At 42.9% G+C, this 19709-nt stretch overlaps 1 protein-coding gene across 4 annotated transcripts in view; it reads right to left on the bottom strand.

The window, feature by feature from the left end:
- The window catches only part of mapkbp1 (mitogen-activated protein kinase binding protein 1), a 117610-nt gene that overhangs the window by 18579 nt on the left and 79322 nt on the right, over positions 1-19709 (bottom strand). For all 4 annotated transcript variants that reach the window (XM_075448479.1, XM_075448478.1, XM_075448477.1 and 1 more), the window contains 12 exons: positions 14067-14192; positions 13891-13961; positions 13529-13650; positions 6636-6711; positions 6447-6558; positions 6241-6304; positions 5996-6124; positions 3352-3485; positions 2666-2703; positions 2149-2289; positions 1928-2056; positions 1179-1303 (listed from right to left, as the gene is read on the bottom strand). In XM_075448479.1, coding sequence (XP_075304594.1) covers positions 1179-1303; positions 1928-2056; positions 2149-2289; positions 2666-2703; positions 3352-3485; positions 5996-6124; positions 6241-6304; positions 6447-6558; positions 6636-6711; positions 13529-13650; positions 13891-13961; positions 14067-14192 — 1267 coding nt within the window. The remainder of the gene's footprint in view (positions 1-1178; positions 1304-1927; positions 2057-2148; positions 2290-2665; positions 2704-3351; positions 3486-5995; positions 6125-6240; positions 6305-6446; positions 6559-6635; positions 6712-13528; positions 13651-13890; positions 13962-14066; positions 14193-19709) is intronic.

The raw sequence follows: 19709 nt of genomic DNA on the forward strand, positions 1-19709 counted from the left end.
TAGTCCAATTCATACAGAGCCAATTCTAAGAAAAAAAAAGTTGCCTAACTAAGGAAACCAACACTGCATCAAAATGTGAACATAAAATGTGGGATGATGGGCAAAACCTACAGGCCTGTGCAGCTACTATTGAAAATGTGTTCGTGTTCATAGTGACAAAATGTAGGAAAGAAGCACTAATGTTGTCCTTTTGTGTGTGTAAGTAAGCAAGTTCAGAAAGACTAAAACAAAACATCTTAAAATGACCATTGTATGAAAGTGAGGCTTCTGCTTTTTCTATCAATTTGAGTAACTTGATACATAATACACCCATGATATTTCTCTGTCACATAGATTCACCAGAAGCATCAGAAATTCCAGGTGGGGTGTTTTTAAAAATGATGGAATTGATACAGCAAAGCGTCATTTTGTCATTTAGATTTCTTTTCATCCTCTTGCAAACATTTGATAGTACACTCATAGGTCTATGGTTCGTGGCTTGGTGGTTGGACACCAAAGTGTCCTTTTGTAAGATGCATTCATCAGTGTGTGAATGTGTGTGTGACAGAGAAGAAAATACAGCACTGTGTAGCCTGTAACGCTGAACAGACAAAGACGGGCTGTGTGTTAATGCTGCTTGTTAAGATTAAGATCTGATTTTTTTGTTATGCATACACACGAAATTTGTCCTCGGCTTTTAAACCATCCAGGTCGGCACCTGTTGACACATACATGCACAGGGTCACACACTCAGAGACAGATGCCAACCTGGAGCGGTGGGCAGCCATTCACAGCAGGGTGCGGTGCCTTGCTCAAGGGCACCTCGGCCATGACAAGGAGGTGGACTCCAGCTGTCAGTTTCACCAATCTTTTTATTTGAGTGGCGAGAGTGGGAATCAATCCGCCAACCTTCCGGTTATTGGACAACCAACTCTAACCACTGAGCCACATTCACCTTTGTGTCAACTAGACGAGTTCTATATAAAGAAAGTAAAAGTTCCATTTACCATTTACAGACAGAAAAATAATTCCCTCTTTAAATGCTAGTATTCTTAAGTTCAGCCATCATTGTGACCTTACTTGCATGAATAAAATGTGTTTTGACACATTCCTTCTTATGCCCCATTCCTGAAGTTGCAGATAGTTAATGCTACCCATCAGTCACCTGCTCATGAAAGCTGGATAGTGAACAGTCATACCTGCCTGCCAGGCTCAATCCTTCCTCCCATTGGTCAGGAAAGAGCACCGGATCCTCTCTGCCTTGACTCTGATTGGACAGCAGGATGAAGTCTGGTCTGTGATTAAACTTTGTCTCGTCATCCACCTGTAGAAGGAAAAATGTTGAGAAATCTGAACATAAAGATTTACTAACCTGCCCAAGTTCACATCCTGACTTTTTCAGGAGTTCATCTTGTCGTCCACTTCAACCAGAAAAGGCCAACATAATGACCCAGATCCCTGTGCTGCATTTGATACAAAACTGTATACTTATATAGTTACTCTAGGTGGTATTTCTTTGGCTTCTGGTCCTACAGTGAGGAACCTTGGAGTTATTTCTGACCAGAAATTATCCTCTGACTCGCATATAAAACAGGTTTCTAGGTCTGCCTTCTTTCACGTTCTTAATATTGTTAAAATCAGGAACATCCTGTCTCAGAGTGATGCAGAAAAACTGCTCCATGCATTTGTTATTCTGTTCTGGAGAACAATCCTCTCCACAGCATCCTGCAGGACAGAGGAGCAGCTGCAGTGAGAGGCTGCAGGACTGAGAGCTTCAGGAGGTCCTTTGTTCCCACAGCCAGAAGGCTTTTTAACAGGGACTGCTGACTTTGATGTTTTTCTCAAACTTTTTAAAAATGTATTCAATCTATCTGAATGAACCTGAAAAGTTCATGTAAAACAGAATAAATGTCTTTTCTTTTGATCTTATTTGCCACACCACTCTTACCCATGCAGAGGTAACTTGCAGGCTGGTGGTACTCTGCAGCTCCTCATTGGTCATATGGCACCCTGGCTGTACTCCCTGATTCCTCCTTCTCAGGCCGAAGAGGTTATCAGGTTGAAGCTGTGTCTTCACCTGTTTGAGCAGGACCAAACGTATAATTAGCACTACACAGACATCACATTAAAAAAAAAGAACTTTTGTTGTGCAGGGATGTTTGCTCCCACCTTCACCTGCTCCTCCTGGCTTTCAGGGCAGTACGAGTCCAGCAGTCTCAAGTCCAACATGGACTTCACCATAAAAGCACCTTCACCACTGGCCATCCTCCTGGACCAACGACGGCGAGGATGTCGACCCTCCGAGGCCTGCTGATGAGTTACAGAGAGCAGATTTCAGCTAAAGGGAGCTGCAGCCTGCAGGCCTTCAGCAGCTTCAGCTTCCACAAAACACAGCAGAACAACAGGTCTCACATCTATCACACAAAGGTCTCACACAAGGTGTCAGGTCTGCAGTACACTGTTGTTCATTTATGTCTGCCTTTCAATGTTAAATTCATATGTAAACCAGCCATCAGTTTTTTGCTGCTATTGTAGGTTCATGGTTAAAGATTTAGGTCAGAAATTCAAATGTGCCTAACTCTGTGTTTCTAAATGTAATGGTCCGAGTATCTCCTTCAGTGGATGAAACTTCTGAAGTCTCAAACAGAGAGATGGAAAATCAGCAGCAAAAGTCTTGTTCACTGACCTTCCTGCTGTCTCTGCTGTACGCTTCAAAGGACGCTCCTGAGGGGAAACAACAGTGAGAACAGGCTTCCCATCACATCACTATACTGCAGACAGGAATAAGGCAGTCCAACATCAGTTTAAAGCAACCCTAGAGACGTTTGTGAACCTTAAAACTGTGAGCTTCTGACTCATTTTGAAGTACATCCCAGGGCCTGAAACTACCCTGGAGTGTCGGGGGGCTCAGTCACACTCACAGCAGTCCATGACTGGGCTCTCCAGCCCTGCACATCACTGTTTTGCCATGCCATCGCTTGACATTTTTGTGTGATTTTGATGGCGTCTTTGTCGCCTCTTCAATATGACAACAAATTCATGTGTAGGGCTGTACATGTGCGAGGCTCACACAGAGATTTCTTTTTTTGAACATCCCACATGAGTACGGGAAGCCAAAGAGCAAAAACTTTGCCCAAATCTCCGGTGTTACTTTAACCTCTGATGCTCTCTTCACTGATTAAAGGCTCGGTAATATCACGGTCACTCTTTGCACCTGGAACATGTGATTGGTTTAATGACAGAACTTTTCTTCACTTTTTAGCACGTAACTGACCATGTGTTTAATTAGTTAATGAATATTCATAACCCGTAACAGACATATCGTGTAATGTAAGGGCATCTTTAAAATAATGTGCAAACGTGGTAACTAACCTGTGTCCTCCTCCAGACTTCCTGTATTGACCATATAAGGACAGTCAAGCTCCCCCTCCCCCACCTCCTCCTCCTCCTCCTCAGCATCGGTGTCAGACGACAAGGTGACGACACAAGGAGTCGGTGTCTCCCTGCTGCTCACAGACAGGATCAAACGTCACTACAGTCATTCTTCAGACTGAGCTCCACCCAAACATACTTTTTAGGCACCACTGAAATGCAAGCGTTAATCATTTTTATCCAGCTGCCAAATGAATTGCCTTTTTGGGGGGCTGCCCATCCCCCAGAAGTCCTATAAGTTTGCAAAACATTCAAAAGTAGTGAAACTTGTTGTACTTTAACATGATCCCCGTGGCCTAAACTACAGCCCCTCTGGCTCATTTCACCAACATGCATAAAAATTGATGCATATAAAACTTAACAGTACAGGACAGTGGTAAAGCCTAAACTGAAAAAGAAGTTGGGCATTTTAGTTCAAAGACGTGATTTTGACGGTTCACACACGTTATGTTTTATGGAACTCCTCCAACAGATTTCAGCAAACAGGTCTGAAATCCCGTCTATATGTGTGATTAAAAGTTATTAAAAGCTCGAGTTTTAATCAATGGGCGTGGCGGCCCCCCAAACTCAGCATGGAACAGGAAATGGATACATGTGCCACATTTTCCGATCGTTCTGCCCCAAACGTCCCACACATAATCCCAATCTGCTCCTGAACAGCTGTACATGTCAGTATTTTGTTGTCCCCACAGCGCCGCCCACTGGCAACAGGAGGTCACATGTTTTGCTCTTGCACTCATTATTCCGACAGTATTCACCAGACCTGCTTAAAATGAACTCAGAAGACCCTTCCTTTACAAAGCTGAGACTTTGAGGGCTTGTTTTTGGCTGTGTGGTGAAATTCAACATCACGCCATCACCACAAATCATCATTAGAAACATACATATTTCATCTTAAACTCACCAAATTCAAAAGGTCTAATCCCTTTTGCACTCAGAGCACATCTACATACCATATATGTATATGTCCCACCAACCACACCCACTTATAACAGCAAATGATATCTTTTATATTTTGACTTACAACTTGTGTGTCTAGGGTCTAATTTCAATATCATGCCACGACTAGAAAAGTGATTAACAATCAGTCAGATATCATTTGATAGCCATAACATTTACAGGGTTACATCACTGTTGTTCCATGAATAATACAAAAACTGAAGTCGTTATCTTTGGACCTGAGCACTTCAGGGAGAAATTGTCTAGCTATATAGTTACTCTAGATGGTATTTCATTGGCTTCTAGTTCTACAGTGAGGAACCTTGGAGTTATTTCTGACCAGGATCTGTCCTCTGACTCACATATAAAACAGGTTTCTAGGACTGCCTTCTTTCATCTTCGTAATATTGTTAAAATCAGGAACATCTTGTCTCAGAGTGATGCAGAAAAACTAGTCCATGCATCTGTTACTTCAGGATTGGACTACTGTAATTCTTTATTATTCTCTGAAAAGCCGGGAGCAGACACCCTTTCCACTTTTAAGACCAGGCTTAAAACTTTCCTTTTTGATAAAGCTTATAGTTAGGGATGGCTCAGGTGATCCTGAAACATCCCATAGTTAAGCTGCTATAGGCCCAGACTGCTGGGGGGCCTCATCTGACACACCTTTCCTCACTTTACTCTCTTTATGTATATGTGACATTATTGTGGTCATTAACTGGTGTTTCCCTGTTCCAACAGGTATCCTTTGAATGGTGTCACAGTGTTTGTTGTCCCCTCTTTTCTGTCTTCTCAAACCCCAGCTGGTGGAGGCGGATGGCCACCCTTCCTGGTTCTGGTTCTGCCAGAGGTTTCTTCCTGTTCAAAGGGAGTCGTTTCTCTCCACAGTCGCCTCAGGCACGCTCAGGACGGGAGATTGGACTGAAGACAAGTTTCAGTGCAATCTGTTGGTTTCTTAGCTAGGAAACTGTTTTTGAATTGGCTCTATATGAACGAATTGGATTATTTTGAAATTAATTAATTGGATTTGTTTGGATTATGATTACAATGAATCGGACTCTAATTGACTTCAATTGGCCTGTATTATCTAAGTGTCTTGAGATGACATTTGTTATAATTTGGCGTTATATAAATAAAAGTGAATTGAATTGAATAGATCTATACGATTAAAACCTTTCAATGCCATAGTCCTGCCCACTGACAATAGGAAGTGATACATCTTAAACTTCTTCACAACAGTTCACTTTGTGTTATGTTAAAAAATGCAAACAACTTTCATGATGCTACTCTACTTCAGTTATGGATATTCACCATACACATCCACGGGGAATGTTGATGCCTGGCCATTTAACAGGAAGTCATTACAAAGTCAGTGCTTCACTAGAGTTGACCTGCTTCATGGCAGTCCCATCTTAAACTAAATATTGTCATAGCACCATCGCTCCAGCCATTTGTACCAGGACAGACGAAGCTGCTGTAAGTCTGTGCTGCATTGTCCGACAACACACGTATTTAGCATTATGAATTTCTCCTTTGAAAGTTAGACTTTGTTACATTATCTCCTGTAACTTTGGACATACTTTCTCATCAGTTTTCATTTCATAGTTCATTTTCTGAGTGTGCTGGTAAAACTTCCCGATTTTACCTGAGCTTTGTGGCTCTCTGCTGAGGTGTATTCTGGGAGGTGGGGGTGGTACTGGGGGGTTGGAGCTCAGCATGACGTTGCCTCATCCTGATGGTGATTTCTGGACTCAAACGCCAAACAAAAATGCAGCTGCACACCCACACACGGAGGTTTTATTCATGAGAAAGGAAGGGACAGATCATTGTGTCAGAGTGAGCCCACACTGCTGTGCTGCAGGTGTAAATGTGTGAACAGGTGGGGGGTACCTGTCTCCCGACACAGTGATGAGGTGTCTGCAGTCACTGCTGAACTTCAGCCCCGTCACAATCTCTGGAACACAGACAGGACGCACGCAACACATTTCTGCTCCTGTTTCTCCAACATGCACACAGAAACTCTGACACATTTATTCACAGAAACCCATAAACTGCAAAAAGATCTTAAACATTCAGAGATCCACAACAATAGAGACCTGAGTGTCCGAACATGGTGGCCACACATTCTCCGGAGAAGAAGTCAAATATGCTGATGTTCTTGTCCGAGCAGGAGGTCGCGATGTAGAGTCCCGACGGGTCGATCTGCACCTGATGATGCAGGGAGGAGGAGACCCTCACCTCATGTTCCAGTAAAACGTTACCATGGCAACCAAAGACTGACATACCTTAATGATGGTCCCATCTTCGCCTTGGGAACCTTTATACAACTTCTTCTGTTTACCATTACTGATGTTAAAGATCCTGCAGAACAGACAACAAGCGGCCTGTTAGCAGGCAGAGCAGTTCATCTTCACCATCATCATCATCACAGGTCTGAGCTGAGACTAATGCTGCAGCTACTCTGAATGCCTCCCCGGTGCTCCATCAGTTTTCAGAGGAACACAAACATGTTGCTCTAATACCTGCTGCTTCTCATATTCCTGCTCTGAGAACAGTCCAAACGTATTCCCATGGAAACCTCAGTCCATTCCACTCAAAGTGGAAGTTCTGGGAAAGGATGGGAGGTTCTGGTATATGTGCAACAGGTTGGATGGGTTTTTAGATTCTCATTCTTCAGTGCATTCACTGGTGCAGTGATTTGAGTTAAAAGGACTAAATGCAAAGTAACAGGATGCACAACTTACATTTTGTTTTACTGTAACTGCAAACTTTCAAAGTCTCTGTTAGTGAATGAGTTGATCTGTGATCATCATATTGATATATTTAGTCTTACAGAAACCTGGCTGCAGCAGGAGGATCATGTTAGCATCATGTTAGCATCATGTTAGCATCATGTTAGCATTAATGAAGCAACTCCCTCTGACTGTTTAAATGTTCACGTTCCTGGAACCACAGGCAGAGGAGGAGGAGTGGCAGCTATTTTCAGATCAGGGTTACTAATCAGTCCCAGACCCAAGATTAGTTTGAGCTCTTTTGAATCTCTGATTCTCAGTTTTTCCCACGCAAAGTGGAAATCCCAGAAACCTCTTGTGTTTGTTGTTGTGTATCGTCCACCTGGCCCTTATTCTGAGTTTCTGTCTGAATTCTCAGAGTTTTTATCCCAGTTAGTGCTGAGTACAGATAAAGTCATTGTAGTGGGTGACTTTAATATTCATGTAGATGTTGAAAATGACAGCCTGAATATGAACTTTAATTCTATATTAGACTCTATTGGATTTTCTCAGAGTGTTCACAGACCGACTCACTGCCTTAATCACACCACCAATCTGTTGTTTCCTTAGCAAACGGATGAAAACAAAAATTTCCAACATCACCTAAGATCTTGGTAATACTGTTACTTCAGATAAGAGAATACTAGCTGCTGGCTTTAATGATTATTTTTCATCTGTGGCCCATGATCTAGTGGGGAAGCTACCTGTCCAGACTGGTCTATATGGTGTCTGAACCACTGGTCCTTGAGAAGCTTCAAAAGCTTGATTGTAATAAAGCTACTGGTTTAGATGCTATCCCATCCAGGTTTTTAATGGACTCTGCAGAGGTCATTACCCCATCCATTACTCATATTGTAAGCAGCTCTATTAGTCAAGGACGATTCCCAAATGACCTTAAAGGAGCCAGAGTAATTCCGCTATATAAAAAGGGTAATAAGCAGGACCCAGGCAATTACAGACCTGTTTCCAGTGTTCGAATTATCCACCGGGCTTCGGGGGGGTCGGACTATTTGCGGATCAATTGATGACGTCACACCCCCCCCCCCCCCCCCCCCCCCTCAAAAAAAAAAAAGCTGTGAGTGCTACCTTTTTTCTTTAAAGGGTAAGACCGGTTTTTTGACATTAGGCCCTTGATTTCACATTATAACATGATGTTCTACTCACCCCTGCTTGTTGTTGAACATTTGGAGCTGTTCCGAAGATATTTGAGAGGCGTCTGGCTGCTCTCTTGAGATATTCGGCCATGAAACGGTTTCCTATGGGCAATGTTATACAGGCACAAACTATGCTGTTTATAATTGATTAATTACTGTACACTAGCACTGATAACGTGGAGGTGCGTCGCTTACTTAAAAAAATCCGGGTTATTGTAATTTTGATTTTTTTAGTCTAAAGTGGGTGTTACTGACGTCATCGTCGTGCTACTACCACAGACAGCCCACGGACCTGCTGCCTATTTATTCATTCGGCTAAAATTCAAAATTAGTAACCCGGATTTTTTTATGTAAGCGACGCACCTCCACGTTATCAGTGCTAGTGTGGAGTAATTAATAAATTATAAACAGCATAGTTTGTGCCTGTATAACATTGCCCATAGGAAACCGTTTCATGGCCGAATATCTCAAGAGAGCAGCCAGACGCCTCGCGAATATCTTCGGAACAGCTCCAAATGTTCAACAACAAGCAGGGGTGAGTAGAACATCATGTTATAATGTGAAATCAAGGGCCCAATGTAAAAAAAAACGGTCTTATCCTTTAAGTGGTAATATACTGCACAAAATAAAATGCAAAAACAGAAACTTGAACTTTGAACACAACAAACCCATAGGCTATGTAACATGATATGCAAACACAACGTTATCATTTGCAAACTCTCTGCTAAAGTGCTAGAGCCTTAGGCTATAATATAGCCGCTATATCATATGAATCAAGTGACCACATTCGCGGGATCAAAGCACTTGTTTCCGTAAAAATGTTGCCAGATTGGGCTGTTTTGGATTACCGTCTGTGGGTAAAAATGGGTATTGGGCGAATTTTTCTGTAGCTTTATGGCCATAGAAATAAATAAAATTCAGTTTAGACTGGTTTAGTTCAGATTAATAGCTCCAGGAGGGTTTTGAGCATGTTTGGAAATCATCTGGCAACCCTGCAAAATCCGCTGCACAGTGGTGAATTTAGCTCAACTCGGCACACAGCACTGTCAAGTTCAACCACCTAGCCAAAGTTAACTGTCACACAGGTTGCTGCAACAGAAATGTTTCCACTTTCCAGTTAGCAACTGCACAACCAACACATGCAGAATAATACATAAATATTAAACCTAGCAACGACCCAACTTCAAACAGCTGTATGGCTTACCAAAAGCCCACTAGCAAACTAGCAACTAGCCTACATTATGTAGTGCCCATGAGACGCAATCAAGAAATGTCAATCAGCAAAGTGAACCCAATGACGCATACAGAATCAAGCTGTAAATTATCAGACTACAAATGCCAAACTCAACATAACTTGTAATGTCCGCTGTAAACAGTGTGCGCTTTTCTTGAGATTGAAAAGTGCTATCAGACAGCCCCGTGGTGCTAGTAGTCATGGTATACTGCTAGCTGCTACATGAAATGGCTTCAAACACAGTCAAAATTATAATTAATCCTATATTTGTCAAGGCGGACATACGTAAAGGAATCCCATTTTTCCTACCTCTTTGTGGGCATGCTATCCTTTTTGCCTTCTTGCTAGACACAGCTATCCTTGCTTCTTGCTTGGTGGAGTCACTGTCACACACTGTCCATTTGCCTTCTTCTTACTTAGTTAAATGCTATTATTCCAATTGTGCTTTAAACACATGACAAGCCTTGTACTTTATTTTCTGACATCAAGTATGTTGGTTGGTGTATTCTGGATTAGAGCAGTCCGCCTCTGTCTTTGAACTGAGACTACTTGTGCATGTTCCTAGGCTAACTTTTTTCTCATGGGAGAAAGGGAAGGGCGGTCACCTGTCTTGAGTGTTTGTAAGTTCAGTGCTTTAAAGTTGAAATAATATTAGTCTGCTTTGTTGGTTTCATTTAACAAATCACGGGAAACCTCCACCTTGACAGCTTAATTCCACGCGCTCGCATCTCAAACATCATTTTAACGGGCATCAACAGCCTGCATCTCAGTGCTGCCGATGTTTTGGACTATCGCGAGCTGCCTGCGAACATGCGAAACGCCCGCTGGTGGTACAGTCCATTGAAGGGGTGTTCCAAAACGCATTTTATTTGGTTATTCATAGTACACATTGAAAAATACTTAGTAATAAGACATTTTCAACACCTGATTTTAATAATAGATCAATTTTTTCAGTACCCCCCAAAAGTGTAATTTAGTCCCATTTGGGGGGTATCAAGTCTCAATCGGGGGGGTCAGACCCCCCCGGTACCCCCCGTAATTCGAACACTGCCTGTTTCTATCCTCGGTAGTCTGTCAAAGGTTATAGAGAAAATCATATATGAACAAATCGACCATTTCCTTTTATCACAAAACATACTTTATGAATTTCAGTCAGGGTTTAGAAAATCCCATTCTACTGGTTCTTGCCTACTTTATTTATCAGACTTCATTAAAAAGGAGGTTGGCAATGGTAAATTATGTGGCATGGTAATGTTAGATTTACAGAAGGCATTCGATACTGTGAATCACAGTGTTTTATTGTATAAATTAAAGGCTATGGGGTTTAATGACTTGGCTGTGAAATGGGTGGGTTCATACCTGGGGAATAGAATGCAGGTAGTAGATATTGGGGGTGTTATGTCTCACCCAGCTGGCATTGGCTGTGGAGTCCCTCAAGGTAGTGTTTTAGGACCTCTTCTTTTTCTTTTATATATTAATGATTTAAAAGCTGTCTGTTCATCAAGTTTGTTTTTATATGCAGATGATTCTGTACTGGTAGTTTCCCATAAGGATAAAAATATCATTGAGCAATCACTTAGTGCTGAACTTCTTAATGTCAGCAGATGGATGTCTGACAATAGATTATCATTGCATATAGGAAAAACAGAATCAATTCTTTTTGGTTCAAAGATTAAAGAAAGCCTCAACCTTTAAGGTTTTAATAGGGGATTCTGAAATTTCAGCCAAGGAATCAGTCAGTTACCTTGGCATTTTGTACTGGATGTTCGTTGATATTACTCCGCCACCGCTAAGAAAATAGTGCGAGCATGAACGAGCTGCCAAATAAAACACGACAGAAGCAACTTTTCGCAACGAAATTTGATATGGATTACCAGTGCACACCAGTAACCACTCCGGTGAGTTGATGATTTTGAAAACGGACGTTTATTGTGCTTTTACGGACCTTTTTGGACATGCGCATGACTTGCCGTTCTGAAGCAGGTTGAGATGAATCAAAATTAGGCAAATACCGGAGACAGCAACAAAAAAGCAGTGAGGGGGGTTCTAAAACATTGCAGACGACTCAGAAAAGAGGCTTAATGTTGAAAATACCGTAGTTCCCCTTTAAGACAAACATGGGCAAAGAGTGTTTTTCTTATGTTGGTTCTGTACTGTGGAATAGGTTACCTGGCCCACTCAAAGCAATAAGTAGTTTAGACAGTTTCAAGCGAAACTTGAAAAAATGGTTTCAACAACAATACTAGACTGAGTGCCAATATTATGTGTCAGGTGTATTCAGAACCATTTCAATGTATTTCTTTTTCTATGTGTTTTGAATGAATGTTAGTATGAATATGTATGTATGTATGTGTGCATGTATGTAAGAATGCTGCCATACTTGCCCTTGTTTTCCTTCCATCCAGGGACCACAATGGAAATAAGCCTTAGGGCTTTTTTGTGTTATCCCTGACTATTTATTTCTTTTAATGTATGGTTCAGTTGCTGTACCATGTTTTACAAAATAATAGTCAAATAAATTCATTCATTCATTCATTCAGCTGGGAAATTGTTTTTGAATTGGCTCTGTATGAATGAATTGGACTCGTTTTGAATTGAATTCATTGGATTTGACTGAATTACAGTGAATCGGATTGTAATAGCTTGAATTGGACTGTATTATTGAAGTACCATGAGATGACATTTGTTGTGATTTGGCGCTATATTAATGAAACTGAACTGAATTGAAAAAGGTGGCACTGAATCAACATTTTATTGTGGTTAAATTTGGTGATGAAATTGACAACATCTGGGCAACATCTACATGTCTTTTAAAATGATGGTTGAAGTATTGATTTTCTGTCAGGCCATTTAACAATCCAACGTCTGGGTAACATCAGTTAAGCACTTTACATTTTGTACCACTGCGAGGTGTCAACCTTCCACCAATATGCTGGCTGATGGCATTAAATGTTGCTTCAGTCTCAGTTTGCTGTCTGCAGGATCATCATGACAAGAACCTGTGAGAGTCTGCCGCTGTTGTCAGAGGATTTAATGCAAAATATCTGAATTCAAACTGATCCAGAGCCGGTTATCATTCCAGCAGCAGTTACCATGGTAATCTAGCAGGGTAAGATAGAGCCACCTTTACGGTACTCAAAACTCTGGCTTTTAGCATCGTGAGCAAAGCCACGAATATCACGGATATGAACATGAACGTACAGACACCATCTGGTTCAGTTTGGTGAGTTTTAGGCTATATCAGAGCTCCTCTGCTAACATGATGAAGATGATGAAGGTCAGTGACAGTCAAACAGAACGCTTTCTTTCTAAAAAAGCTAAAAAACAAAGAGGCTCTGTATCCACCACCCACGTCTTTCATCTTTTCCTTTTCAGAGAACTGATTAGTGACTGGTCTTACCTGGTGTGGAGGAGCCTAGATATCCGTTACCACGGTGATAGACCCTGATTTCAAATTCACTTGAAATGACTGACAGATTTTCCTATGCATACACTACACTACCCATGAGCCTCTGCTCCTTTAAAGCTGCAGTCGGCAAGTTTTCAAAATTCCGAGTCTAAAGTCGGAGAATTCGAACTGACACAACTTTCAGGTCCCTCCCCCAACCTCTAACAAGCTCCGAATCGCCCCCCAAACCCCTCCCCCTCTGTGGACGAGGTTGTGCACGTGAGTTCACACCAGTGTGAGCGCACACAAGCTGGGGCAGACTCACGCTCAGCAGCGTGTGCACAAGCTGTGATTGACAGGTAGGATTCCTCCACCCTAACTTGATTGGTTAAAAACAGCCGGGAGCGCTCGATTTTTGCAAGCATGATTACAGGCTTCAGAGGGAGCTACAGAATTCGTTATTTTTTCTAAACAGCCTATTTAATATTCTACTTCCAGAATCCCATGACAGTTCAAGCTAATATGACTAAAAAAAAGTTGCCAACTGCCGCTTTAACATCTCTGTGATGGAGTTAGAAGTCATGGTCATGCTGCTTACGGTTTACAGCTCAGTGATTGACTGCAGCAGTACCTGATGTTGCGGTCCTGACAGCCCACAGCTGCGTACTTCCTGGTTGGTTCAACATCCATGTCGTACAAAGTCGTCTTCCTGACAATGTGATGTGTTCGTTTGAACTCCAAAGCCTCGCCCATCTGAGGAAGAAGAGGAGAACGGCCTGAACATGAAGATGACCTGATGATTGAACTAAGGCTTAAGCTTTTATTCGTTCGTGGGTTTACACGTTTCATTCTTTTTATATCAACATAATTCTCTGCAAAGATACCTTACACAAAAAGAAATACCTGAACAGACAACAGGTAGCATCTCCTCTTCATCTACTCTCAAACCCACATTTACCCTGATTCAGTTCTCTACTGAGACGCTGATCTGACCTGCTGAGCGGTCCGGAAGTAGACGCTCTTATCGGCCCCACAGCTGATCATCTGCACTTTACCCTCATTGGCTGATGGACAGAAGAAGAGCAGAAGTCAAAGAGAGCAGCAGCTAACAAGCAGCCCCCACTGCAGCAGGTGTCAGGGGTCAGGGGTCAGAGTTCAGAGCAACTGACCTGCAAATCTGACGGCAGTGATGGAGGACGAGTGTTCATCCAGAGTCTGAACCAGACAATAGTCTTTGCTCGCATCCAGGACGTGGATCAGACGGTCCCGACTGGCTGTGGCTAATAACTGGAGACCTGAGAGACAGACATGAAAGATTCAGTTGTCTACATGAATGTGCAAAGGACTGCTCTTCTGTAGCTTATATTCTGTTGGGAGGAAAGGGGAGGAGCAGGAATACATCTGCTGATTACAAATGTCCTGAACTCTGATGGAGAGGTGGAGCTCAGGAAAAGGAAGATTTGTTTGGGCTTTTGTGCCTTTAATGGACAGGACAGTTCAGAGAGACAGGAAGCAGGGGGCAGAGCGAGGGGGAACAACACGCAGCACAGGGCCGCTCGGTGCGGGACTGGAACCGGGGCCAGCTGCAGTGAGGACGGTGGCCTCTGTACATGGGGCGCCTGCTGTACCCACTACGCCACAAGGTTCCATTCCGGAGTCAATCAGAATTAAGTTAAATCTATGGAATACATGACTGACCTTGGTGGAAAATGTACTTTCTGAGAATCTTCATTTAGTTGATGTCAGATGTTACTTATTTCATGAATAATAATTTAATAATAATCTCATCCGGCTTTTGTTCTTTCTGTTCTGAGTTCTGAATCTTAACTGTCAGAGCATCAATCTGTCTCTGTTCACATTCAAAAAACTCTCACAACTCATGTGACATCAGTGCAGCGTGCACCAAAAACTCTTCTAAAGATGACGACTGCCTCTGCTTGACCCTGAAGGCCAGGGTTTGGTCTCACTGATCGGACTTTTCCACTTGTTAAATTCTGAGTCCTCTCCTGTTGTCTTTACCACAAAGACAACGAAACATGTTTTCAACTGACTGCAGGTCATTGGTCGGTTTTCATGACTGCTTCTGGAAAATACACTACATATCTGCAAAGACAGTGGAGATGGTTGTGGACTTCAGGAAGAACTCAGCCTCACCTGCCCCATCACCCTCTGTGACTCTAATTAACACTGTGTACTCTTTCTGCTTCCTGGGAACCATCATCTCCCAGGACCTCAAGCTGGAGCTGAACATCAGCTGAACATCAGGAAAGCCCAGCAGAGGATGTACTTCCTGCTGCAGCTGAAGATATTCAACCTGCCAAGGACAATGATGGTGCACTTCTACTCCTCCATCATTGAGTCCATCCTCACCTCCTCCATCCCCATCTGGTCGCTGCTGCCACCACCCAGGACCAGGGCAGGCTGCAGCGTCATTCGGTCTGCGGAGAAGGTGATTGGCTGCAGTCTTCCATCTCTCCAGGACCTGTGTGCCTCCAGGACTCTGAGGCGTGTGGCCGACCCCTCCCACCCCGGTCACAGGGACACTCCCCTCTGGCAGGAGGCTGCGGTCCATCAGGACCAAAACCTCACGCCACAAGAACTGTTTCTTTCCATCCGCTACTGGCCTTACCAACAAGAACCCGGAGCCCCCCGACACTGACTCTCTCCCATCTTCAAACCCTCTGCTTTACATTAACGCATAGTCTATAGTCTTTATTGTATATATATCTAGATTCTGCACATATATCTATATTGTTTGCACCAACTGCACCAAGTCAAATTCCTTGTAAGTGAAAACCTACTTGGCAATAAACTTGATTCTGATTCTGATCTTTTCTTTGGTCTCAGTGTTACTGGATCTCAACTTCTGTTAAACTGCTGAATGTGTGTGTGTGTGTGTGTGTGTGTGTGTGTGTGTGTGTGTGTGAGAGAGAGAGAGTGTCAGCATTCCTCTGGCTGTGCAGCTGCTTCCTGGTCAACAGGAATGTTGAGTTTGCAGGTTTAACCCAGAGATACATTTGCTCTCTTTCCTGTGACTTTGCAGTATCATTGGGCCACATTGCAACATTAGCCGCTTTCGGACAGAGCCGTTCTAAGAACGCAGTTATCAGAACTGTCCTACTCGAATTTGGTTCTGATAACTGCCCTTCCCCAGCAGAACTGTTTCAGTCTGCATTCGCACATGAGTCGGGACCAGGTCGGGACTGATGCGCCGCGCGCAGCCGTCTGCTTCAGTGACGTGTTACGTTAGCCGTTTAGCGCCACATTCAACAAAGAAGCTAATATGGAGAGCGGGGAGGCCACTGTGTTCATGGTCTGTATGATGGTGATATTAATCATGGACGATCACATTAGGCGTCTAACATGGAGGCTGGAAGAGCTCACAGAGAGAGTCAGGAGACGAAGGATGGAGCGCAGGCCATACTTCTTGGTTTCATGAAGGAAGGAGAGCAGAGTGCCGCAGACAAAGGAGACCACGTGGAGGTTTAACTTATTAAACATCCGCCGGTTCTGTCCGTGTTGCATGAGGAAACATTTCAGCCGTGATAGCATGACATGGGGCGTAGCTTACGACCACCAAACACCTCCGTCAGATGCGTTCTATAGAACCATGAAAAGACCCAGCTGAGGAGAAGGAGCTAAATGGTTATAGGAACTGAGGGAGATAGCCCCGAGTTCCTGTATGTCCAAATGCGGGAGAAAACGTCCCCGCGGATTAAAAGGTTATTAGAACTGCCAAAGGTTCCTACAGTCCGAAAGCGGCTATTTAATTAACAAGTAATTAAATTGTATATTTAATTACTTTGAAGCTATCAGAAATAAATACATACATTATACCCCATAATAATGCTGACATCATTTGTTTTTACTTAAATTATGCACTAATTGAAGGTCAATTTGACTCTGTATATAACAAGGTCAATGGGAAGCGTAACCAACGGCTGATTTGCTACTTTTGGATGCCTTAGCGCGTCAGGCTCTTGGAAGAGAGCGTGTGTTCCGAGACGTGTACATATCCTGCGGAGACAGACGAATGGCTGACATCGCGATTTAGATTGCCAGCTTGCTAGAGCCACAACTCCAGAGAGAAACACCGCCTGCCGACAGCCGCGCCTGTTACGGTGTTTGCTGCTTGGAAGCAGGGGACTGCTCGGTCTGCACAGCAGGCAGTGATACGAAGGGAGAGAAAATAGCGCCAAGCGATTGTGAGGTCTGACTTTTTTTCCTGGAGAATGATTTTGTGATGCAAATGTATTACTCTTTTGAACGCATATTGTTTTAAGAAGCATAACTCTTTATTTTTGTGGCCCCAGCCAATTAGCCGGACTACCTTCATCAACACCAAAACGAGGCTGGAACTCGGCTCACAGGACGCAGCAGGGGGTAAGAAAATGTTCAGAAATGATGTTGCTAACATGGGATGTGATACAGCTTCATGTCAAAAGAGGTGAACTGTCCCTTTAAGGCTCCATTGTGAACATACCACTACATTATTTGTTCTGAGAATTAGGGATGGCTCAGGTGACCCTGAAACTAATTATCTTTGCACGCTCGTCATGAAATTCGCTTTCATGTTCATTTCCAAAACCCTTCCCCATCTGTTCACCACGCTACCTCATGACAACTACTTACAGCACCTGTTCTGCTAAATATATTCTGTTGCAAGTTCCCCAAACAAATAGTATGTTTGGTGGGTCATCTTTCCCAGCTGCTGCAGCAGAGGACTGGAATGACCTAAAGAAACATTGAAACTGGACAGATTTATCTCCAGCTATGCTTTTAAGAACACGGTGTTATGATGGGTAGCTGTTTTTGTCTTATCCATATTCAAACTTGTTGTCTTACTGTACTGTTTATACTGTTTCTATCATTAACTGTTTGTTGTGATTTCATGCTAACAGTGGGTGTTTTAAAAATGTATATTTTAAATGAAGTACTACAGTCTTTTAACTTCAGCTATTTTTCCTCAACAAGCTGCTATCCTAAGTGAGATTTTGTTTAGTGACGTGTTACGTTAGCCGTTTAGCGCCACATTCAACAAAGAAGCTAATATGGAGAGCGGGGAGGCCACTGTGTTCATGGTCTGTATGATGGTGATATTAATCATGGACGATCACATTAGGCGTCTAACATGGAGGCTGGAAGAGCTCACAGAGAGAGTCAGGAGACGAAGGATGGAGCGCAGGCCATACTTCTTGGTTTCATGAAGGAAGGAGAGCAGAGTGCCGCAGACAAAGGAGACCACGTGGAGGTTTAACTTATTAAACATCCGCCGGTTCTGTCCGTGTTGCATGAGGAAACATTTCAGCCGTGATAGCATGACATGGGGCGTAGCTTACGACCACCAAACACCTCCGTCAGATGCGTTCTATAGAACCATGAAAAGACCCAGCTGAGGAGAAGGAGCTAAATGGTTATAGGAACTGAGGGAGATAGCCCCGAGTTCCTGTATGTCCAAATGCGGGAGAAAACGTCCCCGCGGATTAAAAGGTTATTAGAACTGCCAAAGGTTCCTACAGTCCGAAAGCGGCTATTTAATTAACAAGTAATTAAATTGTATATTTAATTACTTTGAAGCTATCAGAAATAAATACATACATTATACCCCATAATAATGCTGACATCATTTGTTTTTACTTAAATTATGCACTAATTGAAGGTCAATTTGACTCTGTATATAACAAGGTCAATGGGAAGCGTAACCAACGGCTGATTTGCTACTTTTGGATGCCTTAGCGCGTCAGGCTCTTGGAAGAGAGCGTGTGTTCCGAGACGTGTACATATCCTGCGGAGACAGACGAATGGCTGACATCGCGATTTAGATTGCCAGCTTGCTAGAGCCACAACTCCAGAGAGAAACACCGCCTGCCGACAGCCGCGCCTGTTACGGTGTTTGCTGCTTGGAAGCAGGGGACTGCTCGGTCTGCACAGCAGGCAGTGATACGAAGGGAGAGAAAATAGCGCCAAGCGATTGTGAGGTCTGACTTTTTTTCCTGGAGAATGATTTTGTGATGCAAATGTATTACTCTTTTGAACGCATATTGTTTTAAGAAGCATAACTCTTTATTTTTGTGGCCCCAGCCAATTAGCCGGACTACCTTCATCAACACCAAAACGAGGCTGGAACTCGGCTCACAGGACGCAGCAGGGGGTAAGAAAATGTTCAGAAATGATGTTGCTAACATGGGATGTGATACAGCTTCATGTCAAAAGAGGTGAACTGTCCCTTTAAGGCTCCATTGTGAACATACCACTACATTATTTGTTCTGAGAATTAGGGATGGCTCAGGTGACCCTGAAACTAATTATCTTTGCACGCTCGTCATGAAATTCGCTTTCATGTTCATTTCCAAAACCCTTCCCCATCTGTTCACCACGCTACCTCATGACAACTACTTACAGCACCTGTTCTGCTAAATATATTCTGTTGCAAGTTCCCCAAACAAATAGTATGTTTGGTGGGTCATCTTTCCCAGCTGCTGCAGCAGAGGACTGGAATGACCTAAAGAAACATTGAAACTGGACAGATTTATCTCCAGCTATGCTTTTAAGAACACGGTGTTATGATGGGTAGCTGTTTTTGTCTTATCCATATTCAAACTTGTTGTCTTACTGTACTGTTTATACTGTTTCTATCATTAACTGTTTGTTGTGATTTCATGCTAACAGTGGGTGTTTTAAAAATGTATATTTTAAATGAAGTACTACAGTCTTTTAACTTCAGCTATTTTTCCTCAACAAGCTGCTATCCTAAGTGAGATTTTGTTCTTAAGAACGGTTAAATGAGAAATAAAATGTTAGCTCTGCCTGGA

This window comes from Odontesthes bonariensis, chromosome 17, assembly GCF_027942865.1.
Source record: "Odontesthes bonariensis isolate fOdoBon6 chromosome 17, fOdoBon6.hap1, whole genome shotgun sequence".
Classification (NCBI taxonomy): Eukaryota; Metazoa; Chordata; class Actinopteri; order Atheriniformes; family Atherinopsidae; genus Odontesthes; species Odontesthes bonariensis.